Source organism: Cebus imitator, unplaced genomic scaffold (assembly GCF_001604975.1).
Source record: "Cebus imitator isolate Cc_AM_T3 unplaced genomic scaffold, Cebus_imitator-1.0 Scaffold306, whole genome shotgun sequence".
In the NCBI taxonomy this organism is placed as follows: Eukaryota; Metazoa; Chordata; class Mammalia; order Primates; family Cebidae; genus Cebus; species Cebus imitator.
In genome coordinates this window covers 596,887-614,348 of record NW_016107621.1, presented here as the reverse complement: position 1 = coordinate 614,348, position 17,462 = coordinate 596,887, and the positions used below count along the sequence as shown (strand labels likewise).

Sequence of the window (17,462 nt, the reverse complement as noted above, 5' to 3'; positions counted from 1 at the left end):
AGGGGCTGGGGGCCTGGACTCCTGGGTCTGAGGGAGGAGGGGCTGGGCCTGGACTCCTGGGTCTGAGGGAGGAGGGGCTGGGGGCCTGGACTCCTGGGTCTGAGGGAGGAGGGGCTGGGCCTGGACTCCTGGGCAGCATGAGGGACGGTAGAGCCAGGCCCCAGGCCCAGGCCCACCTTGCAGCCATGGGCTGAGATGATCCGCAGGTCAGCCGGCACTCGGTCCCCGCCCTTGATCTCCACCAGGTCCCCGACCACCACCTCCTCAGCGTTCACCTGCATCTTCTCACCTTCCCGGATCACCAGGGCTTGCTGGGATGGGATGGAGCAGTGTCACCTCCCAGGCTCCCTCTGCCTGGGGGTCATCGGACCCGGCCCCCAGCCCATCCATACAGCCCCGTCTGGCCCCTGCGGCACCCCTCACCTGGGGCACCATGTTCTTGAAGGACTCCATGATCTTGGAGCTCTTGGCCTCCTGGTAGTAGGAGAAGCAGCCGGTGATGATCACCACGGCCGCCAGCACGATGCCCAGGTACAGCTGTGGGGAGATGGGGGACACTGATCAGGGGCCACCCAAGGCCCTCCCCACCAGTTCCTGCCTGCCTGGAGTCTGGGAATGCAGCTTTGGTATCAATGGGGGTCTGTATTTGTGTGCCTGACCCTAGGTTGGTTATGAGGGTCTGTGTGTCTGAGTCTCTCCCATCTTGAGTCCCCCTTTCTTCCTTCCTTCTCTTCCTTCCCTTCCTCCCTCTCTCTTTCATTCTTTCTCTTTTTCTTTTTGAGACGGAGTTTCGCTCTTGCTGCCCACGCTGGAGCTCAATGGCGTGATCTCAGCTCACTGCAACCTCTGCCTCCCATGTTCAAGCGATTCTCCTGCCTCAGCCTCCCGAGTAGCTGGGATTACAGGCATGTGCCACCACGCCTGGCTAATTTTTTGTAGAGGTGGGGTTTCACCATGTTGATCACGCTGGTCTCAAACTCCCAACCTCAGGTAATCCACCCGCCTCAGCCTCCCAAAGTGCTGAGATTACAGGCTTGAGCCACTGTGCCTGGCTGAGTCCCTCTTTCTGTAACGAGTGTGTCTGATTCTAAGGGTCTGTTGATTTTTTTTTTTTTTTTTTTTTTTTTTGAGACAGGGTCTCACTCTGCTGCCCAGGCTAGAGTACAGTGCACAATCTCAGCTTACTGCAGCCTCAACCTCCCAGGTTCAAGCAATCCTCCCACCTTAGCCTCTGGAGTAGCTCAGGCTACAGGTGTGCGCCACCAGGCCCGGCTATTTTTTTGGTAATTTTTTAAAGACTGGGTCTGTCTGGGTATGTTACTCAGGCTTCGGGAACTCCTGGCCTCAAGTAACCCTCCTGCCTTGGCCTCCCAAGGTGCTGGGATGCAGGCGTGAGCCACCACGCCTGACTTGTCCAACTATTTTGTGTCTGTCCTCTTGCATGTGTTGAAGAGTCTGGGTATGCAGCTGTCTGTCCATGTGTCTGTCTGACTGGGGCCTGCCTGTTTTTCCATCTGCAAGGTGGCTTGTTTGGTTCTCTGTGTGTGGATCTCTGTCTCTGTGTCTCCAGCTCTGCCTCTCTGTGCGAGCTGAAGTCTGAGACTTCGGGCTCTCTGCCTGTTTAGGTTTGAATATCTGAGGACACTGTGCCTAACTCTCATGTCTGTCTGTCACCAGGTTATGCCTGTATTGCTCTTTGTGTATGTGTGTCAGTGTGTATGTGAGTTCCTCTGTCTGTCAGTGTATGTCTGAGTGTGTCTGTGTTTCTGAATTAGGTGGTCATGTTTTGTTTTGTTTTGTTTTGTTTTTGAGATGGAGTCTCGCTCTGTCACCTGGCTGCAGTACAGTGGTGCGATCTCGGCTCACTGCAATATTTTGCCTCCCAGGTTCAAGTGATTCCCCTGCCTCAGCCTCCCAAGTAGCTAGGATTACAGGCGTGTGCCACCACGCCCGGCCAGTTTTTTGTATTTTAGTAGAGATGGGGTTTCGCCATGTTGGCTGGGATGGTCTCGATCTCCTGACCTTGTGATCCACCTGTCTCAGCCTCCCAAAGTGCTGGGATTACAGGCGTGAGCTGCCGCACCCAAGGTGGCTGTTTGAATCCACATCCTGGTGTGGCTGTCTGCATTGACCCTCCACACGCATGTGTGTGTGTGCATGCACGCCTACGCAGGCGAGATCTGTGTGTGGCCGGTGTGTGGGTCTGTGTGACGCACATGGGATCTGAAACTGCATCTCGAATGTGTCTCTGTGTTGTGGGGACAGGCCCTGACGTCTCAGCCGCAGGGCATGCCTGGGTCTCTGTGTGACACTCACTCTGGGTATCTGTCAAGCCGTGATCACCCGCTGGTGTCTGTTCTCAAGGCCGCTGAGGTCACACAGCCTTGGGACAGAGCCCCAGCTCACACGTCCTGCTGTGGGGCCGTGGACAAGTTCCCCGGGTTTTCTGAGCCTCAGTTTGCCTTGTGTTAGATCTGGTTCTCTTGCTGGGTGAGTGTGAGTTAGATGGGAGAAAGGAGGAGAGTGGCTGTGAAGAGGCTGGAGGGGTGGGAGGAGGTGCGGATGGTGTCTGGAAATCAATGTGTGGGGCCGTGCACAGGGCAGGGTCCAGGCACTCACATTGTCACCAGAGGGGTCGTCCTCGGTGCCCGCCTGGATACCGTAGGCCAGGAAGCAGAGGATGGCCCCGATCCACAGCAAGATGGAGAAGCCACCAAAGAGCTGGCGGCAAAACTTGACCCACTCCGGGGTGGTAGGCGGCGGCGTGAGCGCGTTAGGCCCATCCCGGGCCAGGATCTCCTGCGCTTTGCTGTGGGTCAAACCCTGGGGGACAGAGGACTCACACAGAACCTTCCCTGGGCAACCCTGGCACCCAGGCTTTCACCACATCCCCAGAACTTCAGACACCAGCCCCAGCCCCTCCTCCCTGAGACCCAGGGGTCCCAGTCCCCATCCCCTCCTCCCTCAGACCCAGAGGTCCCAGTTCCCAGCCCCTCCTCCCTCAGACCCAGGGGTCCAGGCCTCAGCCCCTCCTCCCTCAGACCCAGAGGTCCCAGTCCCCATCCCCTCCTCCCTCAGACCCAGAGGTCCCAGTTCCCAGCCCCTCCTCCCTCAGACCCAGGCATCCCAGTCCCCAGCCCCTCCTCCCTCAGACCCAGGGGTCCCAGTCCCCAGCCCCTCCTCCCTAGTTCTCAGGCTCGCAGCCCGGCCGCACCTGCACACAGTCTGTGTTGTATTTCCGGCAGACCTCTTCCACTGACATCTTGTGCTCTGTCTGAGGAACAGGAATTTGGGGGAGATGGTGAGTGCCTAGGCCAGCCAGGAACTGGCGGGGCTCTCTGGAGGGTGTGTGGGCAGAGGGCGGGGCTTACCATAGCCACCTCCTTCTTGAGGTCATCCAGGTCCCGGCGCTCCTTGCCCTTATTCTTCTTGGGCGAGCCCTTGTCATCTTTTTTGTCCTGCGAGGTGGCGATACGATAGCTATCAGAGCCACCAGACTGCGGGCGAGAAGGGGTTCCAGGGGTACACCGGCCCTCCATGCCCCGGCTGCCCTCCTGCCCTATGCCCCTCATCTCTGGGTGGGGAGTTGTCTGCCTCTCGGGATCCCACTGTCTCTCCCGGTGCCTCTTGGTGACTTTGGGCCTTGTGAGTCTCGTCTGCTCCGAATGGCTTCCCTGTCTCTGGCTCCAGGTATCTCTGAGTCTCTGTCCCTGCAGGTCCCTGTTTGGCTTCTGCCTGTGTTTCTGTCTCTGTTTCTGTGCTCATCTTTGTGGCTCTCTCCCCTTCTGTGTTCTGTGTTCTGTGTGACTTTGTTTTTGTTTTTGTTTTTTGAAACAGTGTCTCGCTCCGTTGCCCAGGCTGGAGTGCAGCGATCACAGTTCACTGCAGCCTCGACCTACCAAGCTCAGGTGATCCTCCTGCCTCAGCCTCCTGCATAGCTGGGACCATAGGTGTGTGCCACTATGCCTGGCTAATTTTTTAGTTTTTTTTTCTAGAGATGAGGTCGCACTATGTTGCCCAGGCTTGTCTCTTAACTCCTAGACTCAAGCGTTCCTCCTGCTTTAGCGTCCCAAAATGTTGGGATTACAGGTGTGAGCCACTGCATCTGGCCTCTATGTGGCTTTTTAACTCTGTGCTTCTGTCTCTTCTTCCCTCTTCCTGGCCCTGTCCAGCTTTCCTACATATCTGTCTTTTGCTGTGTCTCCATCTGTGTCTCTCTATCCCTTTCTCCCCTGTCTGTCTCTCCAGGCCTCCGTTTGTGCCTCTTTGTCTTATTGCTGCTTCATCTCTCTGTCTCCTGTCTCTATCTCTCCATCTCTGTATCTCTGTCTCTGCAAGCCTCTTTCTCTCCCTTGATAGCTCTCTCTCCATTCCTCTGATCTCTTTATGTTGTCTCTCTCATTCTCTATCCTGATCCCCGTCTCTGGGTCTCTCTGCATGTGTCTTTCTATGATTTTGTCTCTCTCTGATCCCTGCTTCTTTCTGTCTCTCTGACTTGCATAATGTCTGCCTCCATCCCTTGGCCGCCTCTCCCCAGGTCTGGGGAGTTTCTGTCTCTCTGGGTTCTTACTTCCCTCTGAATTGGCAACTCAAGGATCAGTACTTTCTGTCTCTTTTTCCATCTTTTGGTCTGTCTCTGTCATTGTGTCTCCATCTTCATCTCTCAAGCTGTCTCCTTCCCTGGGGTGCTCACATCGCTCCCTGCTGTCTCTATTCCTGTTTCAACCTCTCTCTCTCTCCCCGAACCCTCCCCCACCACCGCCGTCTGTCTCTCTCCTGTCTCTCTCTGGGATCTGCCTACCTCTTTCTCCCGTCTCTCCCTGGGATCTCCTCTCCATCTCTGAATCTCTTTCTCACTATCACTAAGCTCTCTTATTTATGTCTGTCTCTGTCTCTCTTCCTCTGTCTCTCTTTGGAATTTTCCTTTCTGTCTCTCAAATCTTCCGTCCCCTCCTTCCTCTCATTCTCTTTCTCTCATTGTCTCATCCTGGAGTTCTCCTCCCTTTCCTCCCTATCTGTCTCTTTCTTCCTCTGTCTCTCTCTGGGATTTCCTCAATACCTCACTCCCAATGTCTCTGTTCTCTGGGACCTTCTCCTCCCCCCCCCCATATATAGATATAGATATGTATATATCTGTTTGTCTCTGTAGGACCTTCCATTCTCTTTCACTGTCTCTCTCTGGGCTCTTCCTTCCTCTCTCTCTCTCTTTCTGTCTCTACTTCTCCCTCTCTCTCTCTCCCTCTCTCTCTCTCTCTCTCTCTCTCTATATATATGTATGTATCTTTCTGTCTCTTTTTGCAGGACCTTCCTCTCTCTTACTGTCTCTCTCTGGGAACTTCCTCTCTCTCTCTGTATACATATGTATATGTGTATATATATGAATGTATACATGAATGTATCTGTCTCTTTCTGTAGGACCTCCCTCTCTCTCTGTCTCTCCCTGGGATCTTCCTCTGTATCTCTGCCTCTTTCTCTAACTTTCTGGGATCTTATTCTCTATTTCTGTCTCTCTGAGATCTAGCTCTGTCTCTAGGATCTGCTTCTCTATCTCTGTCTGTCTATATCCCTCTGTCTCTGTCTCTCTCATTGTCTCCCTCTGAGACCTTCTCTGTCTCTGTCTCTGTCTCTCTCTGGGATCTTCCATGTGTGGGGCTGTGGAGCGTGCTTAACAGAGGGTGGGCCTGGCCGGGTCCCTGGAGGACAGAGCAGGAGAGCAAGAGGCAGAAGCCCAGTCCCAGCTTGAACTGCACGTGGTATGAGTGCCTGAAGTCCCAGTTTGGGAGCCTGGGCGATAGGGAGAGCAGTGTTGGAGGCTGGTGGGAGGGGTGGGGCGAGGCTGGGTGCCGCCAGGGCCGCTGACAGGCCCTGCAGGCCCAGGGCCAAGCTGGGATCCGAGGCTCAGTGCGGCTCAGCGCTAATCTCCTCGTGACCTTGTAGAGGGCCTGAGCTGCCTGCTGTCTGCCCCCAGACCCAGAGGCTGAGTAGGAGGGTGGGGTGTGCAGGGAGGGCCAGCAGCCTGGAGATCTGGGAGCCTCAAGAAGGGGTGCAGGGGGTGGGAGGGAGGCTTGGCCCTGTGCCAGCCCTGCAGCAGCACTGCGTCTCAGACGTGGAGGCATAGAGGCTTGGGGGACGGGGAGACCATCTTTCATACTCCCCTGCAGAGCCAGGGTTGCTCTCAGCCTTGCTCAATGGGGTAAACCCAGGGACAGAGAGACATGGGAAGATGGAGAGATGTGGAGCCACAAAGGCATGAGATTGAGTGCTGTGCAGGAGGTCAGGAGAGGGCAGAGATGGGGTTCCGGAAAGAGAGGGAGAAAACCAGCTGCCCAGCTGCCCACTGAAAAGCTTACCGAAGGCTGGGAGCTGATGCTTGTGGTGGGGGAGTGGGGTGCAGCCCATAAAAGCTAAGGGTGGGGCTGGACTCTTCGATCCTGAGAGAGGCTGGGGACCTGGACCCCTGAGTCTGAGGGAGGAGGGGCAGGGGCCTGGATTCCTGGGTCTGAGGGAGGAGGGCCTGGGGGCCTGGACTCCTGGTCTGAGGGAGGAGGGGCTGTGCCTGGACTCCTGGTCTGAGGGAGGAGGGGCTGGGGCTGGATACCTGGTCTGAGGGAGGAGGGGCTATGCCTGGACTCCTGGACTGAGGGAGGAGGGGCTGAGGCTGGACACCTGGTCTGAGGGGAGAGGCTGTGCCTGGACTCCTGGTCTGAGGGAGGAGGGGCTGGACCTGGACACCTGGTCTGAGGGAGGAGGAGCTATGCCTGGACTCCTGGTCTGAGGGAGGAGGGGCTGGGCCTGGACATCTGGTCTGAGGGAAGAGGGGCTGGGACCTGGACTCTTGGTCTGAGGGAGGAGGGACTGAGGGCCTGGACTTCTGGCTTACCCTGGCCCTGGCCTTGGTTTCTGCTTGCCCTTGCCATGACCAGATCCCCTTGAGGGCGGGCTCCCATCTGTTGGGGTGCACAGCTGAGGCTTTCCCAATCAAGGCAGGAGGCCCAGATGGGCGCGCTGCGGGGCGGGAGCACCTCCGAGGGTGGGGGCCACGCCTGTCTCGCTGTGGCCGCCTCTGCAGCTCCTTGCCATTTTCTTTGCTGTCTGCCTCTCCCTGATCTGGCACCAGGTCTCACAGCCTCTGCGCCTGGGCCAGCCTCCCCTCCCCCTCGCAGGGGACCTGGCCCACATCTCTGGGCATCCCTCCCTTGACCTCCCCCTTTGCCCTCTGCCTCCTCTTCCCGTCCCTCAGGCCGACTGTGATTGCTGCTGGATAGGAAATATCTGTCCTTGTGTCTCTTCCTCTGAGCCTCAGTTTCTCATTTTCTCTCTCATTGTCCCTCTATGTGTCTCAGCCATGTCTCTCTGCTTGTCTCTGTCTCTTTGTCTCTATGTCCATGTCTCTTTTTGTGTCTTTCTCAGAGCATCTCTCTCTGTCTTTCCATGTGTTTCTGTCTTTCCCCCCCATGTCTAAGCTGCCTTCATTTCACCTCTCGTCCCCACTCCTTTTCCCAAGACCCACCCCCCTACTTCCTTCTTTAGGGCTTTGAGCATCAGTCTTCTCTCCCAGTCCATCCACAGTTTCCCTTCCTCCATTCCACTTACCTGACAGCCATCACTGACTACCCCTTTCTCCCTTCTCTCCCCTAGTCCTGCCCCAACCCAATTCTCCTTCCCAGCCCCCCGGCCCACCCCACCCCACCCCACAGATCTGCAGCCCCATCCCCCACCTCCATCCCTGGGCCCATCAGCCTTTATCCGCCATCTTTGTCCCCAGCCCTCAGACTCCCCTTCCACTGGCCTCTCCTGCCCTCTGCATCACACCTACCCCCTCCTACCCCACCCTCTCCTCCCTTGATTCCCCCCTGCCCAGCCCCGCCCCAGACACACAGGGAGGAATCCAGGGCTGCAGCAAGGGTCAGGTGGTCACCCAGGGAGGGAGGCGGCATCTGCTGGAGAGACTCACAGACAGACAAGGACACACGGACACAGAGGCAAGGACACAAACAGGCATGCACGCTGCCCACTACACATTTGCACACACACACCCTCAGCCGTGAGCTCAGTCTTTCCACCGTGGCTCTCCTGTTCCTCTCCTTCCAGCCTCCGATGCCTGCTCCCCTACAGTAGGGGCTGCACACACACACACTGCAGCCCCAGGCTGCGACACTGCAGAGCCCGCATACACACACACACACACACACACACACTGCGGAGCCCCCCCATCCAGGCCTGGAAGGAGAAAGAGAGGTCATCTGATGTCCATCCCATAGCCCGGACCTATCGGCACCCTGCCAGGGAAGCCGGGGAGGGGGTTGGGGGGACTTCAATAACCCCAGACGCACTAACAGGAACTCTCAGACACACCCAGACGTGATGGCAGACTTTCAGACACCGTGGGGGCCACACACTCGCTGCCAGGGCCTGACCGAGCCAGCAGCTCCCATACACACATGCAACCGTGCACATGCAACACCACAAGGTCAGGCGGAAATGCTGAGGGCTGGCCCTCGACTCCGGGGACCCCCGCACACAAAGCCATGCCAACGTGCGCCACAGGCCCCCCGCCGCCCCCAGCAGCCCCGTGCACACATTCGCAGCAGCGCCAAGACCACACGGATCGACCAGGTCAGCCGGCACCCCGGGTGTGGCAGACCGAGCCCGGTGCGCAGGGGTCCAAGGAGCCCCCGCCCCCCGTGCACACCCAATGTCACTGGCCCCACAATGTCACACAGAAGCGGCGCCCAGTCGGCCCAGCACCTACCCCCATCTTGGCGGCTCCGCGGGGAGAGGGCCGGGCGGGCGCGTCGGGGACCTCGGGGCGGGCTCAGGCGCGGGCTCGGGCTGGGGACCTCTGCAGCGCCCGCGCCTCTGTCGGTGTGCGCGTCCGTCCGTCCGTGGGTCCCACCGCACAGAGGCTGCGGCGGCCGCCGCCTCCGCCTCCTCATATGCCCGCGTCCGCGGGAGGGGGCGGAGCTGGCCAATCAGGGGCGCCGCCGCGCTGACGGACGGCCCGCGGCTCCGCCCCTGGTACTGCAGCTGTCCTCTCCCCTGGGCTCCGCAAAAGTGGCCGCGCTGCCGCGAAGGGGGAGCGCTGCGGGGCCGTGGGGATTCCCGGAGACCCCCGCAATAGGGGACCTGGAGATCCTCTCAATATGGGACCTGGAGATCCCCTCAATATGGGGTGGGGCCTCCAAGGAGGGGCGCTCAGGGAAGGAGAACCTCGGAAATCCCCTCATTGTGAAGGTGTGCCATCAGCGAGAAGGGTGCGCTGAGGGAGGGGAGTAGTGACACGGGATGGGAGGAAAGCTCGGTGAATCGCTGCAGTGTGGCACCAGGGCACCAGGGCCCCTGAAGATGGTGGATGGGGGTATGTTCAGGAAGAGGGCCCTGCAGCAGGGGAAATTGGAGGGGGACACAAGAGAGCTAGGAAGGCCCCGCATTTGAGGAGGGGTGCTGGGGGGATGAGCCCTGAGATTTCCTCACTGTGGGTGCCCCCACTACGCCTGAGCTATCCAATGAGACACAACCACACAGGGTACAGGGGAGACACAACACAGTGGAGGAGAGCCCCAGGAGACCCAGAAAATGCCCAGCGTCACAGTTGCACAGGACCATCAACCTGATAGTCCAGATGCTGGGGACATGCACACACCACAGGGTCGCACTTACATTCCATCACACACCAGCATGTACCCTCACACACACAACAATACCCCATCACACAAACCCAGAGTCTCAAACATGTAGGGATGAAACACATATATGGCACACACACACACACACACCCATCACACCACAAGAGAATCACAATCACAGCCTCAAAGTGCTGTGCAGACTCACACGGACTCTAGAACATCACAGATTCACACATCACACACTCAAACACACCTGACCTCCCAACATCTCACATAGAAACCCACACCATGCAACCTGTAAACCAACACACATGTGCACTCAGCACTATCACACAGGCACAAGTCTCACACTGCCTCCAGACACACAACATCAGCCTTTGTGGACATCGTTGCATGATCCCACAATGTCACACTCTTCATCACACACATTGCTCCCCAGTGTGTCTGGGCATGAGCAATGGCCCACAGTGCTAAATTGCCTATGCTAACTGTGAATGACAGACAAAAAGGTGCACACACACAAAGTACAATAATTCAAACACAAGTCACGTGACACCCACACACCTCCCACACATACATCACGTTATTGCAGCACCACACAGCCATCTTTGTTACACCTCCAAACACACTCCAACGCCCTCACCCACGACACACAGTATATGTACACACACAGACGCAGAGCCAGCACCCACACCTCAGGCCTGCCACCAACACAACACCCCAACAGCCACCCCACTGGAGCCCAAGAAGTTGAGGCCTCTCCACCCCTCCAATGCCACTTTGTTCTATGAGGAACACCACAGACTCTCCCTGGGGATGATAGAAAGGGAAGGGAGAGAGAGAGAGAGCGAGCATTTGACCTTGTAGCTTTCTCAGAATGTGTGTATCCTCTCCCCCTATGGGAGAAGAGACGTGAGGGACACAGGCAAGGGACAGGGAGTGGTGTTATGAGGGTGGGTGGATGAAGGTCGAGGACCTGGTGCAGGGAAATGTGTGAAAGTCTTCGGGCCAGAGAAAGGCACAGAAACAGAGAGAAATTCAGAGCCACAGCACACGGACAGGGGACAGAGACAGGGCCAGGAAGTGGATGGAGGCCTTCCCCAGCGCCCACAGCCCCATCCCAATCCTGTCCTCTGACCCATCCCCATCTTTCCCGCTGTCCTTTGTTGCCATGGTAACAGGGAGGCTGCTTCTGCAGCAAAGGAGGTTGGGCCTGCAGACTGGGCTGTTGCTATGGAGACTGGGAAAGGGGGAGGAGCCACATGTTTTAACCCAGGTGCCTTGCCCCCAGATGCCCCCTCCTCAACTCTGCCCTTTCCTGGGGGAGGGAGAGGCTATCAACATATCATCCCTTCCTTCTCTTGACACCTTGGCCTAAAGGCATGGGCCTGGACCACGGAGAATGGGATTGGGGAGATGGAGAAGCCTGGGGAGGTGGGGGAGGCCTGGATTCCAGGAGATTCTAGGCTCTGTCTGCTCTTGCTCTCCAGCTGGGCCGGGGGAGGCCTCAAGCCCTTCCCATCCCACCTCAGACACAAGCTCATGTCCCCCCTCATGCACTCCTTTCTCAGGTACGAGCCCGATGAGACTGATGACTGTGCATCATGCTCCCAGTGAGATTCTGCAGAAGTTGGGGGGCGGGCGGAGAGGAGGAAAGACCTGGGAAGGTCACAGGGATAAAGGGGGATAGAGGAGCTAGGTGTGAGAGGCAGAGAGAGAGACAGGAGGAGAAACAGGCAGCCCAGAATGAGAGAGAGGCATATATGGACAGACTGAAAAAGAGAGATTGGCAGACAGAGATGAGAACACAGAAACAGTGCAACGGAAGTGCTCAGTGAAGGTGACAGAGATACAGGGACATGGAGAGCCAGGCAGAGACAGATTTGACAAACCAAGGAGACTCAGAGATAAAGGCCAGGGGGGAGACTGAGCAGAAACTTGGTGGGGGATAGGGGACTCAGAAATGGGGAGAGACCCCAGAGGGGATCAGCCTCGAGGCATTGGGACAGAGAAGGGGGAGAAACCAGAAATGTCTGCAATCGTGTTCCAGTCACCTCGACAGAGTCCGGCCCCAGGGCAGAGACATTGACTGGGGTGTGGAAAAGAGATGTGGAGACAGATGTGGGACAACAGAGAGGCTGGTGCTCGCCCCCACACCTGTCCGAAGGGCACGCAGGCAGCCACGGTCTGAGAAGCAGAAGGGGCTGGGTGGCGAGGGGGGCCGCTGCGAGCCGCACAGCGGCCTCCTGGGGTAGGGGTCTCCAGTGGTGTGGCAGGCGGGCTCCGGAGGGAAGTCGGGCGCGCTGGGCTCAGGCTGGCCAGCTGGGTGCTGAACGGACAGCTCCCAAGGCCCGGGCCGCGGCCCAGGACTGGCCCAGCCTCGCCCTCTCTGGGACCCTCCCTTCCGTTCTAGCCCCCTCCAGGCTCCATTTAGTTTTTTATGGTTTCCTGTCTCTCAACCCAATTCCGGGTGTCTCTTACCCTCCCGCCTCACCACTGGGCCCAGCCCTCTACTTCTCCAGTCTTCTCTCACCTCACCCAGTCTCTGTCCCTGTCTCACCGGCTCTGTGCCCCCTAGCTCTCTCTCCCCATCCCTCTCCCGCCCACTATGCCCCCTTGGTTGTCTCTCCCCATCTCCGTCTCTCGCCATCCCTCCATCTCTCCCTTTCTGCTCGGCCTCGTTTCGGCTCTTGCTGTGTGACCTTCACTCGTCCTTTCTCAGCTGCAGTTTCCACAGAAACCTCCGGCGGTGCAAGGGAAGGCGGGGACAGAAGGTGGACCCCACCCTTCTCCTGCGCCATCAGCCCTTCAGCCTCTCCCACCTCTGCCTGCCCTCCCACCCCCTCCCCTCTACTGGGCTTCCTCGCTTTCTCTTGGGGCTGGGGAGATACATTTTCAACAGAAACATGGGGTCACAGTCACAGACAGTTGAAGATGGCCTCGTGGATGCGCCCACACACCATCAAAACGTCACTGAATCACCCCGGCCCAGGCACACACTCGTCACCCCAAGCACGGCCACACTCAACAGCTCACTGGCCCTCCCCTCCCCCAGCCCCATCGGCTTTCTGTCTTTCTGTGTCTCCGCTTCCGGTGTCTCCGCATCTCCAGATCCCTGCATCTCTCCATCTGTCTCAGGGTCTCTGTCGCAGCCTCCCTCTGTCCTGAGAGAAGGTCAGCGGATAGGGGCCAACTGCTGGGACCTGGGCTGGCCTGCAGGCTGTGGGCAGGGCCGAGGGTGGAGAGAGCATGGAAGTGACTATGGAGGCTCACTCTGGTTCTCAGCGGTGCCCCGGGGACCCAAGCCTCCAATGCCCTCACATCCCCAGGAAATGAGAGCCGGTATCCCCAGTTCTGGGGTTTTGTTCTTTTTTTTATTCCAACAGGGTCTGAGATGTAGCAAGGGGAGGGATGGGGGCCCAACTGACCCCCTCCCTGGGGGGGTCTCATAGAAATTCTGAGGTTTCTCCCCCCAAAAAAAGAGAGGAAGAGAAGAGTGGAGGGGCACCAGGGGACACCCATCTATCCAGAGGCCCTCCCCACCTCCAGAAGCGTGGGAGGCTGCGTCAAGTCTTGGGGAGCCTGAGCAGTCCCAGGATGGGGTCCTCCCCGTGGACTGCTTTCCGCTTCCCGGAGCGGTCCCAGAAGTCCCCAGCCCCTGGAGTCCTCGGTTCCTGCGCCCTTCTCGCCCGCGGCACCCTCTCGCGAGTCCACTGGGGGGCGCAGGCGGGCTCCAGAGCCAGGCCTCGGACTTCACGGGGAACCCAAGGCAAAATCGCGGCGTCTGGGGCGCCGGTGCACAAGTCCTGTCCCGCACCCGCTGCAGGAGCCGAGATGGCCGGGGCCTGGGGCGGGCCCAGTCCCTGCAGTCAGTCTGGGCGCCCGCAGGGCCCCGCCCGTGGTCACTCGTGCTCCGCCAGCTCCCGGGGGCCGGCGGGGCCAGGCCGCGGCCGGGGTGGGCTAGTGGCCTCAGTAGGGGCGCCCAGGCCACGCGGGGGCGCGCCGGCCCCCGAGGCCCGCAGCGCCTGGATGCGCCGGCACTCCTGGCAGACACGCACGTGGGTGCAGGGGGTGGGGGCGGCGGGCCGGGCTCCGCTGGGGGGCCCCGGGTCGTCCAGGAGGCGCTGCGGGCCCCCGTGCGCGCCGCCCGCATCCCCGCCCGCGCCGGCCGAGTAGAGCTTGCCATTGCTGAGGCGCATCTCGCGGACCGCGCGCAGCGACAGCAGGGCCCGGCTCGGGCCGCCCGGGCGCCGGCGCCGGCGGGAACGCGACGTCTTGCGGCAAGACACGGCGTGGCGCAGCTCCTGCAGCATCTCCTGGCACACCGACACCTGGGGGCGGCGCGGGCGGTTACCGTCCCGGCACAGTCTGCCTCCCGCCTCCTCTAGCCTCTCTCCACACCGCACTCCTCCTCCTTTCCTCGCCCGAGTCTTTCTTCCTTCTGCCCTCGATTCCCTTCCCACTTCTCTTTATCTCCCCCGTGTTTTCTGCCTCCCCTTTCCACCTCTCCCTTCCTCTCTCCCCACTTATCTCCAGTGTCTCCATTCTTCTCTGTAGTTGTTCCTGAATCTGCCTTTCACCTTCCATCTAGGCTCCTCTGGTGTTTTCACTCTCTCTAAATTTTCTCGTTTCTTCCCTCTTACTGATTTCCCATCCTCTGCCCCTCATCCATTCGTTCATTATTGCAAAGCATATTTACTGGACGCCTGCTGTGTGCCTGGTACTGTTCTTGGCACTGGAGATACTGCAGAGAACAAAACAGACAGAAGTCCCACCCCTCGTGGAGGTTATGCTCAAATGTGCATACAGAAGATAACACACATGTATGTAGTGTGTTAGGCGTGATGAGTGCTTTGGAGATAAATAAAATCAGGAAGAGGCCTAGGCAGTATGGGTGGGAAGTGAGGATGAATTCTGAGATAGGAAGTCACGGAAGACCTCACTGAAAGAAGGATCCTTACTTAAATAAAGACAGGGTGAGCCACATGGAGACCTGGGAGGACAGCCTGCTGGACAGACAACAGGGCAGGGCCCAAGTGTCCAGGTGGGAGCGGCCTGGCATGTCTGAGGCACTGCAAGCAGGTCAGTGTGACTGGAAGGGGGTGTGCACAGGGAAGAAGACAGGGAGATGAGGTCAAAGGAGCAGTGGCAGCCAGCTCTGCTAAGGCACATAAGCCACTGGAAGGATTTTTGGCTTTCATTCTGAAAATCAGAATGGAAGAGTCAGATGAGAGTCATTAGAGAGCTTTAGGTAGAGGACTGCTGTGTTTTCACAGGATCGCTCTGGAGCTGTGTTGAGAACAGATTGTAGGGAGGCCAACGGCGATAGCAGGGGATCCATGGAGGAGGCTACGACAATTACCCAGGCAGGAGATGGGGGTGGCTGGACCAGAGCAGCCTAAGAAGGGGCTGGATTCTGGACATATTCTGAAGGTGGAGCCAATAGGATCTGCTAAGAGATCAGATATGGGGCATGGAAGAGACAGAATAGTGAAGGAAAACTCCATGTATTTTGGCCTGAGCAACTGGAAGGACTAAACTGCTTCATGGGTGGGCAGAAGACCAATGTTGGACACATCACATCACATGCACACCTATCAGACAGCCAAGTGGAGATACCAAATGTGGAGCTGAAGTTTCGGACCATGGCTTCAGGGGAGACACACATTTGTGGGTTATGCAGGCACCCTTCAAGTCCCAACCTCCCACATCCATGCCCCTGTGTAATTCCTTCTGAAACTATCAGAGCTGGTCTGCATGACCAACAGAATAAGGCTTGGCCACTGCACATTCTGGCTTCCACCTTGCTCTCTTTGATCACTCGCCCTGGGGGACCTCAGCTGCCATGGTGTGAGGACACTCAAGCAGTCCTTGGAGAGCTTCTTGTTTGAGGAATTGAGGCCTCCTGCCAATTGCCATGTGAGTGTATTCATCGTGTTTTTTTATTTTCTGTGTTTTAGGATATATTGACACCTTAAACATCTTGCAGGCTGGGGAAAGACTACCCCTCTGAGAACTAGCCAAGACTTAGAGATAGCAGAGGGCTCAGCTGCCTTTCATGTGCAAACCAATCAATCCCGAGTCTATACCCCCAATCTCTCCCTTTACCTAACTCTCACATACCAAGCCAATATTCTTCCTGCCCCAAATCAACCCAGGGTCAGGTGCCAGATGACTGGGGACAACCCTTATAGCCCAGAGTTCACTGACATTATTCAAACTGGCCAATCATAAGCTATTTCCTCTGCCCTGCCTTGCCTTTCCTGAGGAAACCCCAATAAAGGCTGCGGGCTGCTGGCCCCTGCTTTTAGTGCTTCCCCTGTGCCCCCTTCTCCTGGGAAATGTTAAGGAATAAAAATCATTTTTCTTTTCTTTTTTCTTTTTGAGACAGTCTCACTCTGTTATAGTGAGACTTGGCTCACTGCAACCTCCACCTCCTAGGTTCAGGTGATTCTCCTGCCTCAGCCTCCCGAGTAGCTGGGACTACAAGTGTGCACCACCATGCCTGGCTAATTTTTGTATTTTTAGTAGAGACAGGGTTTGTTGCTGGTCGTGAACTCCTTTCCTCAAGCGATCTGCCCAACTCAGCCTTCCATAGTGCACCTGGCCAAAAATCATCTTTCAATGGAATTGGTCTCTCCATGTTGTCACTCGATCACCTCCATAAACTAAAATCCCATGGGACATTTGAGACAGTGAGCTATCTTGGAAGGGAACCCGCCAGCCCCTGTTGAGCCTTCAGACCACAGCAGTCTGGCGAACAACATGACCATGACCTCACCAGAGACCCACAGCAGCCAGAACCATTCAGCTAAGCTGCTCCCAGGCTCTGGACCCACAGAAACTGTGAACCAATGGAAGCTGGCTTTTAAAAGCTGTTATTTGTTATGATAGCAATAGATAAGTAACACAAGAGTCACGAGCACATAGGGGGTCTTAAGAGCCATTTGGCTGGTGGGATCACGGAAGGAGTGAAGAAAGACTGAGAAGAGAAGCAGTCTAAGGACCAAGCCCTGGAACCCCACAATAAACAGAGGCTGGGGAGAAAGAGGAACCCAGTAAGGGAACCTGGGAAGGAGTGGTCAGAGAGGTAGGAGAAGGGCTTCGAGGACTGAGAGTGACTGGCTATGCCGAAGTCCACTGCTACCTCATATAGATGAGGCCCGAGACTGGGGATTTCAGGTGTGGAAGCTGCTGGTGACAAGAGTGGCTTCGGAGGAGTGGTGGGGACAGAAGCCAGATTGGAGGAAGGGCAAGAGGAAATGGAAGGAAAGAAGAAACTGGAAGCATCAGGGAGACCCCCTCCACCAAGGCTGTAAAGGGAAGAGGAAAGAGGGGGCAGTGGCTGAGAAGAAATGTGAGGTCAGGAGAGGGTTCCTTTAAGACTGGGGAAATGACAGCACATTTGTATGCTGGTGGCCTGAATCCAATAAAGAGAAGACAACTGATGCTGCAGGAGGAAAGAAAAGACTTGCTGGAGGGATGTCCTTGGGAAGGCAACCTGGACACGGGTGGTGGGCACCCTTGCTAGCAGCATGGACAGCTCCTTCAGAGGAGCCCTCGGGCCAAGTGGCAGGCTGCTGGATGCAGAGCCGGGATCTGGGGAGTAGATGCAAGGTCAGCCACTAGATATGAGGGGCTGGAGGCTGGCAGAGAGAAGGGAAGTGGGGAACCAGCAGTCCAGGGGTGCAAGAGCATGAATGGGTCTAGAAACTCAGGGGTGTGGCTGGGCAACCCCCAGGGACACAGAAGCAGCCCTCCTGAATACAGTGTGAGACCAGTCCAGGGCTGTGTCCTCTTCCAGTTGCAGTTGCATCAACTGCTGTCTCCTCACCC

General features: G+C 57.4%; 2 protein-coding genes across 9 annotated transcripts in view; both read right to left on the bottom strand.

Moving 5' to 3' along the window:
• The window catches only part of ATP1A3 (ATPase Na+/K+ transporting subunit alpha 3), a 28,569-nt gene extending 19,615 nt beyond the window's left edge, over positions 1-8,954 (bottom strand). The window contains exons 1-6 of one of the 2 annotated variants that reach the window (XM_017503097.2): positions 8,753-8,954; positions 3,372-3,458; positions 3,215-3,274; positions 2,620-2,823; positions 424-537; positions 177-311 (exon numbers count right to left, since the gene is read on the bottom strand). In XM_017503097.2, the coding sequence (XP_017358586.1) occupies positions 177-311; positions 424-537; positions 2,620-2,823; positions 3,215-3,274; positions 3,372-3,458; positions 8,753-8,758 (606 nt within the window). In that variant the 5' untranslated portion in view covers positions 8,759-8,954. Of the gene's footprint in view, positions 1-176; positions 312-423; positions 538-2,619; positions 2,824-3,214; positions 3,275-3,371; positions 3,498-8,752 lie in introns of both variants that reach the window. The other variant, XM_017503096.2, reaches the window with a different exon arrangement.
• Positions 8,955-12,973: 4,019 nt separating this feature from the next.
• The window catches only part of GRIK5 (glutamate ionotropic receptor kainate type subunit 5), a 74,400-nt gene continuing 69,911 nt past the window's right edge, over positions 12,974-17,462 (bottom strand). For 3 of the 7 annotated variants that reach the window (XM_017503098.2, XM_017503103.2, XM_017503099.2), the window contains 2 exons: positions 14,326-14,370; positions 12,979-13,957 (listed from right to left, as the gene is read on the bottom strand). In XM_017503098.2, the coding sequence (XP_017358587.1) occupies positions 13,529-13,957; positions 14,326-14,370 (474 nt within the window). In that variant the 3' untranslated portion in view covers positions 12,979-13,528. Of the gene's footprint in view, positions 13,958-14,325; positions 14,371-16,488; positions 17,226-17,462 lie in introns of those variants that run through there. The other 4 variants (XM_017503104.2, XM_017503105.2, XM_017503101.2 and 1 more) reach the window with 3 other exon arrangements.